Source organism: Genypterus blacodes, unplaced genomic scaffold (assembly GCF_046128005.1).
Source record: "Genypterus blacodes isolate CSIRO-AG114 ecotype Tasmania unplaced genomic scaffold, CSIRO-AGI_Gbla_v1 ptg000055l_1, whole genome shotgun sequence".
NCBI lineage: Eukaryota > Metazoa > Chordata > Actinopteri > Ophidiiformes > Ophidiidae > Genypterus > Genypterus blacodes.
The window spans coordinates 368,220-377,071 of NW_027466867.1; the positions used below are offsets into that span (position 1 = coordinate 368,220).

The 8,852-nt window shown below is 46.9% G+C and overlaps 2 protein-coding genes across 2 annotated transcripts; one reads left to right on the forward strand and one right to left on the reverse strand.

Annotated features, from left to right (window-relative positions):
• On the reverse strand, positions 1 to 6,589 carry LOC143002240 (stonustoxin subunit beta-like). The gene is made up of 5 exons (XM_076152258.1): positions 3,459 to 6,589; positions 1,922 to 1,954; positions 1,787 to 1,849; positions 1,566 to 1,708; positions 1 to 1,486 (listed from the first exon to the last, which is right to left on the reverse strand). Exons 1-5 carry the CDS (start codon positions 3,505 to 3,507, stop codon positions 1,061 to 1,063), a joined length of 714 nt encoding a protein of 237 aa, XP_076008373.1. The 5' UTR covers positions 3,508 to 6,589; the 3' UTR covers positions 1 to 1,060.
• Positions 5,600 to 7,340, forward strand: LOC143001866 (tripartite motif-containing protein 16-like protein). The gene is made up of 4 exons (XM_076151706.1): positions 5,600 to 5,651; positions 6,398 to 6,460; positions 6,666 to 6,808; positions 6,876 to 7,340. The coding sequence occupies exons 1-4, from the start codon at positions 5,600 to 5,602 to the stop codon at positions 7,338 to 7,340; spliced, it is 723 nt and encodes a 240-aa protein (XP_076007821.1).
• Positions 7,341 to 8,852: the final 1,512 nt, after the last annotated feature.

Below are 8,852 nucleotides of genomic sequence, written 5' to 3' on the forward strand. Positions count from 1 at the left end.
CAGTGGAATAGGCCGCACAGTGGGGGGGTCAAAGATGGAGGGAACACTCTTGGCTTTAGAGGTAAAGATAGCAGAGCGGCTCAGAGACAACTGGCCCTCCTGAAACCAGAGGAGTGCCTGCAGAAAAGTCAGGAGACGCAGAGAAAACATCACCGGAACGCAAAGATGTCAGTGTTGTCAACGCCGAGGAAAAAATGGAGCCAACAAGGGAGCCTCAGTCAGACACAAGGAAGATGTTGGTATGTGTGTGTGTGTGTGACCGGATGAGCTATAGGCCCGAGAATGCGACAGAACGTATAGATGCTTGAGTCTTTGGAACATGCATCACATGGCAGACTGAGCCGATGCAGAATCAAACTATATATAGGAGCTAACCACAGGAGATGGCACAGAAATGGAGCCAAGTGTGTGTGTGTGTGTCTCACGCACATACACACACGCAAAGTGAAGTGTTGCCTTATATACCAGCCAGTACATGAAACACGCAAGTCACAAATCTATACGACACTTTTTTTTTTTTGCATTCATAAGATAATGTATACATTTGTACGATAGGTCACAAACAATACGCATCAAAAGGTACATATGACATCATAATATGTATAGATACGTGTTTCTATTAACTCTGTGAAGAAGCTGATGTTGACGTTTCATTTCATTTCTCCTCTGCAGGACTTTCACACCTTAGACCAGGTGAGTGCTTGGCTCACACAGGAGTCGTGTGTGTGTGTGTGTGTGTGTGTGTGTGTGTGTGTGTGTGTGTGTGTGTGTGTGTGTGTGTGTGTGTGTGTGTGTGTGTGTGTGTGTGTGTGTGTGTGTGTGTGTGTGTGTGTGTGTGTGTGTGTGTGTGTGTGTGTGTGTGTGGAGGCTAATGAACCCTTACATCACTCCCATATGAGCCATGATGTCACCCGTCCCACCTATCACAGCATCAATGCAGCTTTGCTCCTCAATCATGCTGAAGTCACATCCTGCTGACTGAGAACTTTCACAAACATCTCTAACATCACACACTTGTGTTTGTGATGACGGATGTTTGGCTCCACATGTTAATAAGTATTCAGTCTTTCTTCAGGATGGAGCAGTGGGACTGCATTCCCACCCAGAAAGCCGGCAGCATTCTCTCCTTGAAGGAACTCTTATACTGCAGCAGAAGCTTCACCTCCTTTCCTCCGGCGCTCGCCTCTCCATCCTTCGCCTCCTCCAAGGCGTAGAAGTTCAGGAGGCCGGCCGGCTGGTCCAGATACACGCCCATCACCGAGCACTTGGGGACCTCGAAGATCTCCGTGCTCTGGCCGGCGTGCCAGCCGTGCCAGCTGGAGCCGCTCCAGCCCAGACCCCAGGAGTCCTCGTTCTCCCCCAGGCCGCAGGATCCGTCGCTGTTCCTCCTTCCCGCGCCTTCGTACGCCACGCCCACCACCACCCACCCGGAGAACTCCACCTCCCAGTAGCCTCTGAAGCCCATGATGCCTTCCTTACAGAGGACCTTTGAGGATGGAACCATTATTAAGATCCAGAACCTTCCTCTGTGTGTTGTTGATGTGTTTGTGTTTGTGTTGGCGTACCTGTGGAGCGTACTCGTATCTCTCCGGTCTGTCCAGGACGGGACAGGTGACATCGTCAGTCATGCGTGCCACCTTGGCTCCGCCCTCAGTGATCCACAGCATCTTGTTGGCCGTCTTATCGTCCAAAGAGAGATCAAACCAATCTGAGGAAGACAAAACCGCTGTATGTCATCTTAAACTCTGACGTTTGAGGTCTGAGCGGGCGAGCGAGGCCTCCTTACATTTGATGAGCTCAGATCTGCATTTGGGTTCGACGATATTGGGCTCATATTCTGGGATTTTCTCTGTGGAACAAATAAACAAATCCCTTTAGAGCCTTTAGGAGCAAACCTCTGGATGAAACCTGTCTCACATACCTGCGGCCGCGTTCCCAAGCTTGACCTCTTTTCCTGTAAAAGAGCAAAACAAATATCAGAACCACATTCCCCCCTGCATGCGGCCTATATAAGGATCCACGTACAGTAAGTGTTATAAATACTGCCTGAGTGTGTGTGTGTGTGTGTGTGTGTGTGTGTGTGTGTGAGGTCCGTCACAGCGGGCGACCAAGTGAGCCGTCACACATCAGGCGTATAGTTAGAAAACCATCTGCCCCCGAGAAGATGCACATCTGAGCGCGTGTGTGTGTGTGTGTGTGACTCTTCACCTTTAGGAGGAGACACTGACACTCGGTGCTACAGTTAATAGTGTCAGTGGGCAAAAACAAAAGTAGTAGTATAACTTAAAAGTATAAGAGGTCAATACAAGGTCGACAAGAGGACTTCATTGCCTTTATTTCTTATAAGCTGGTCTGGATCTGCACTTACTGGTCTATTATAGGATTCACTCGTCCATTAAATTGAATCAAAACTGGGTGCAGCACTAAGTAACCGTGGTAACCGCCAACCAAACAGATGCAGGTTAAGGGTTAATGACAGGTTTTCTGTATTTACGTCCCTCCCCCTCATGCCGATTGCGTAACGTAATGCTTTGGTATCGCACGCATGCAGTCTGCAGGTTTTCAGGTAAGAGGACAGATTAAGCAGAGGAGACAGTTAATCCCTGCAGCGTTACCACGTCAACGTAAATAACACCTCCCACCATGTCCACTGTGAGTCACTCAGCAATGTGACTGCACTCACTATCTACCAAACTCTATCTGTAATTATTGATCCTATTGGATGTTGTTTGGTGGAATACAACACACTTCAGCTGCAAGCACATGTTGAGAAACCCTGTGTGTGTGTGTATGTGTGTGTTCAAGGTCAGAGTCTGTAGCTGCACGTAAACAATCCGCTCGGGCCGTTATTCACATCTTCTGAGGTTAAAACGTTGTATTCGTAAGCCTGCCGGGTGTCGGGCCTGAAAGAGAGGATATTTATCTCTCTGCTGACCCGCCGGGGCTCAAACACACCAAAGAATCTTAAGCCAGCGGTCTGGATTTAGCACGAGGCGATTTGAAAGAAGTGCTTTTGTCGAGCCTCATCGCAACCCGACACCACGCACAACACTTAAGATGAGGGATGGAGCCGCACGAATCTGTGTGAAAGGTTTTAATATCCACTCAAAGAAAGCAACACCATCAGTCACTTAGGAGAAAGATTCAGAGTCTACTTGGGTTTTTCCGCCTGATCCCGTTTCTATGGAGACACGGCACGGACGCATGTCACACACTTTAAAGAATGATGTCAAGCATACACGCTTGTTAAATCTGTTTTTAACCAGCCAATGAAGCTCCGCCCCTTAAGAGCATCAGATCCCCTCATAAACACGAGCATGACCTCAGCCTGCAGTGAAACATGAGACTCAGAAGCTGATCTCTAATGAGCTCAATCAATACAATCAATACAATCAATACTGAATATGAATCTCCTATAGCAGCATTTAAACATTTGTAACTCAGAAGCACATGCTCACCTCTGGATGGCCTCCTGGTGTTTGTGATGATTCTGTTGGTTGTGGGCATGTTGACGCTCTGGCCTGGTCCTCACTGCCTCTGCGTGTGTGTGTGTGTGTGTGCGTGAGCGTCTGCAGGCCGACGGCTTGATGCAGCGCTTATAAAGCTCTGATACAGGACAGAGGTGAGGCCGGCGAGGGGCCCGGTGGCGTGGGCGACAACGTGAGATTGAAAGTATCGGAAAGGGTTCTACCAATGGGAAGGCCGAGGAGATTTGTAACAGGAGAAGTGGAAGTGTGTTCTTCCTTAAAAAGGATGCGGGGACGCAGCTTTGTGACCCTTCAACGCCCCCAGGACCAGCCTACCGCCTACCGCCTACCGCCTACCGCCTACCGCCGCCGGCCCAGGCTTGCACAATGGGGCCTCTGATGGTAGACGACATGATTTGTGCAAACACACACACCGGCAAACATTCAGATCATACATACGTTAAGATGTAAACAATCCGTAGGGACAGAGAGGCGGTGGAAGGTCGTACAGGTGCAGCTGTCCAGCATGTGTCCAGGATCAATCTTCCTTCTTGGAATACTGGCTTCACAATCCCAATTGTAATCTGCACCACAGTCTCATTTTGCATGTAAACACACTTTGAGGATGATGTCATACACACACACACACACACACACACACGCACGGATCGCAAAATTCAGGAAGATGCAGTTCGATGACAAACGACTGAAACAACTCCAACACATTCAACACTGCAGATCTGAATCTAAATCTGTTTACTTTCCACCAAAGAGCCACAAACACACATTTCACATATTCCATTGTTAATTTGGATTCTTTGAGGCCTTAATTAGGAGGCTGGACTTAAATTCAGTTAATTTCCTTTGGCAATTTGCTTGTTTTTGATACGATCGTGACGTAAACTCCCCTGATGTCTGACTCCATCCCAGCTGATATCCTGAACACTGCAGCCTCCTGACTTGAAGTTGCTCTCGTCTCCTTTATCAAATCGACTATTTACCCTCCTAAACGCTTTCTTACGCGTCGCCTACTCGTCAACTCTTTTCTGGTGCTTCCCTCCGCACTGCAGGCCGGGAGCGTGAGGCATTCACTGAGCTCGGCGCGGGGCCAAACCTTCATCAGAGGCCTCTTCCTGTCCTGTGTTCCTGCCTGCACACACAGATGTCTAAGCCGGGCACTAATTGCAAATACGTATAGGAGAGCGTTTGAACCTTCCTACGCTTCCTCCCCCCATTAAGATCTATTTAAAATGCAGGACACGGGAAAGTTATGCTACATGTGCGTCCCCCCCGGTTGAAGCACATTCTCTGCTCTAACAGGCACTCGGCCTGGAAGGCTGCGCTGACAGATAAGTGATCGCCGCCAAGGCAACACATACATGATCTGGGGAGTCAAGGTTACGGCTTCAAGGCTTCTGGATAGTCTATAGGTCTGCATATATATATCTATGCATGTGTGTGTGTGTGTGTGTGTGTGTGTGTGTGTGCTGGAGAGCGGAGAAAGGAAGAACTACCACTTTACTTAATGTAGTTCACAGGGAGAATTGAATGGCTGAACATTAGATTGCAAAGTAGTTGTAGAGTACAAGAGTTAAGTAGAACAACAACAAACACTTCCCAGATAATAAAGAGCAGCTACAGATTGTGGTTAATACTCCTCATCTAACATTTGCCTTTAATAGGACATCAGCTGTTCAATATGAGCACAAATGCTGAGTTAAACTGGTCTGAATCAGGTTTCAGGGCTCTGCAGTAAAGCTCCGTTCCTCCAGTCTTACCTCTTCTTCTGCGGAGGATTAGGCAAAAACCCCGCACATGTATCCAGTTCAGAGCTTTGTGTTCGATTAGGAGGCGACTGTGAGGTTAATTCAGAACTTACTCAGATGGATGTGGGTCAACGGGTGGCGCTGACGTGCGCATCCAGGTTTGGCGAGCGGCGTGACACGCCCATTAGTGAGATCCTTATCTCTGCATACCTGACCAAAATCTGTGCTAGGGAGCCAGCCGGGCCCCCCGCAAAACCTTTAATGCCCCCTTTCCTAAGTGTATATAAAGCATCCTCGCAGCAGCGCACCCAAGCTGACAGACGACACGTTCAGGAACACTACAACACAGCGGGAGAAACGCTAAAGATGCCAACCAGAGCTCCCAACATGAGAATCCTGCCTGCAGCCGGCAAACTGGGTAAGAGAAACCTCTGTGCTAGTTCACAGGAGATTAAGACTTCATTCGTTCATGTAACAGGCTGCAGAGCTACAGGAGATATTCACAGATTTAGATTAATACTCCTTTATGAAACTTTGAGATTGTTTCAGAGAAGATCTGCTTTCTAAATCCTGTTTTGTGCGTCTAAACTTTGTTAAATCCCAGAGAACTTTGAAGATTTAAATCCTCATGATACCAAATATGCCTGAGTGCGTTAAATGTGCACTGCATCTCCAATATTTAAATTTGATTTAACGTTGTAGCCATTAACAACGATGATGATAACAATAATAAAAAGTTAAAACCAGCAGATATGAAACAAAGTGCTACATATTCTCTTCTATGTACAGGAACTTCACACTCACTATTGTTCCCCTGTCTGCGTCTCTCCTCTCTCTAACCCCACACTGGGTCACTCAGGCTTTTAAAGATGGAATTCCAGAGTTTAATGGCGGTCATGCTTGTTTCCTCTTTACAGGGACAAAATCAAAAGTGGTGTCTGCCCCTAAAGGTGAGCGTTTACAGTCCACCTTATGAAAGATGTTCGGTCTCACTGTTCCATAAATCACTGGAAGGAGCCGAGAACATAAGGAAGCTTCCCGCTTTACGATTAGTTTGAATGCTTTAAATGCTCGTTTCTAAGGCAACTAAGATGTTAATATGCAGCATTAACGTCTCATAATCAGCTGCCTGCTTTAAAGTGTCACACGTTTGTCGTCACCCAGAAAAGATTCCGGACTACGAGCCCAACATCCCTGAGCCCACGTGCAGATCGGAGCTCGTCAAATGTAAGAACACGAACACACACACACACACACACACACACACACACACACACACACACACACACACACACACACACACACACACACACACACACACACACACACACACACACACACACACACACACACACGGCTCTGTTTCTACTCAAAAGCTGCCTTACCTCATGACCTCATGACCTCATGACCTCATGCTGTCCACATTCCTCAGACTGGATGGATCTTTCCATGGACGATAAGACGGCCAATAAGATGCTGTGGATCACCGAGGGCGGATCCAAGGTGGCACGCATGACGGACGACGTCACCTGTCCCGTCCTGGACAGACCAGAGAGATATGAGCACACACCACAGGTTGGATTACAGCAAAAAACACAAAACTCAATCAAACACATTTAGAATCCTGAGCTGAACTCATTTCCTCACCTTTCTGTTGAAGGTTCTCTGTAAGCAGGGCATCGTAGGCTTCAGAGCCTACTGGGAGGTGAAGTACTCGGGCTGGGCGGTGGTCGGTGTGGCCTACGAAGGGGCGGGGAGGAGGGGGAGCCACGGACCCTGCGGCCTGGGAGAGAACGACGACTCCTGGGGTCTGGGCTGGGGAGGATCCCACTACCAGATGTGGTTCAGCGGCATCAACACAGAGATCTGGGATATCCCACAATGCACCACCATCGGCGTCTACCTGGACCATCCGGCCGGCGTGATCAACTTTTACGCCGTGGAGGAGATGAAGGAGGGGGAGGAGGGGAGCGAGGGCAGGAAGGAGGTGCGACTGCTGCAGCAGATCAAACGCTCCTTCAAAGGGAAAATGATGCCGGGATTCTGGGTGGGACAGAAGTCGTCGTGCTCCTTAGTTAGTAAAGAAGAACAGCAAGTCTGCGTTTAAATGTCTTTTCTCTAACATTTCCATTTGTGCAGTAATTTGCAATAACTTCCTAAAATAGAGGTGTTTCTCTTTATGATCATTAAGGAGGATTTAGCAGCAGATACAAGTGTTGATGATGTAAATATAAAAGAACTGATGTTTGATGTGGTTTGTTTGCCAAAAGTAATATATCAAACACTGTATATTTTTGTAATAGTTCAATCTGTATGCTCTTCTTTTCCATAAATATGTCTGGTGTGACTTTATTGAGGTAAAATAAAAGGAAAACTCTATTTGTTGTTGTTAGCAGCTCATTATCTCCCAATGAAAGCACTGGAACACATTTATAAGAAGATGTCACAATGACTTAAGCTTATAACAAATGTGGTCGCGTTTAAATGCTAAAAGAGGGATGTGTGTGTGTGTGTGTGTGTGTGTGTGTGTGTGTGTGTGTGTGTGTGTGGCTGCACTAATCATATGGATGTGTTGCTGACCAGCAGCCCGTCCCGTTCTGATGCAGTGTTTACTGAACATAGAGGAGAGGACAAAGGAGATAAACTTTCTTGCTGAGCTGCATTTCTTCGCCTCATCCTTGCGCATTAAGTCATGATTTATAAATACAAGCTTACAGCGAGGGAACATTAATCCATCAATGTCAAGCGGAGCTCTATACGTTCAGCTGCTCCGGAGCTTTCATTCCTCACCTTTCCCCATTACCAGTGAGCGGTGCAGCAGACGGATTAGGGCTGCTGACATGAAACGTGATGCTGGGAAGTCGTAAACACGCCAGCATGTAGGCACACGGATGGGGCCAGTTAGGGAGCAAGGATGAAGGCAAGAAGGTGAGGAGAAGGAGAGGGACAAAGGGCTGAACTCCATGGTATGGATGACATCACACTCACCCTAATAACAGCTAGTCACAGAGAGGAGAGAATGCAAAGGTCCACAGATTCAATCACAAAAACACCAAAAAAACAACGACTTCAACTATTCACTGTAGTATAGAATGAAATCATCCCACTGTCTCTTACAAATGCATCTCTCAGTATATATTATATACTTTATATGGTTTAAAGGCAAACAGATGCTCATATATTCCCTATGAGCCATGCAAGTAATACTGTTAAAGTAACTTAAAGAAATGAAAGCACAGATTCTAGTAGCAGACTCAACAATACAACAGGAAACCTTGCAAAAAACGTTCACACACTGTAGAGTATAACTACTTCTATGTGTTTTGTCACACTTATTGTCAATTATAGTACCAGAAGTGTTACTATGCATTTCTGTATTAAGTTTTTATTGTCCTCAAACTGTTTTGGGGCTCAAACAATTATTTATGTTTCCCTTGAAGCTTAAACGTTCCATATTCCACTAAATGAAATAAACAGAAACACACAGACTGTGTCGCACCCACAGTGGCTCCGCTGATCCACATCCTCCTCCATTAACTTTGTCTGCCATCTGGAGGAGATTTCACACAACACTCGCTTCTTCTCTCAGCAAGATAATTTAGGTTTTGTCTCCCCCTAC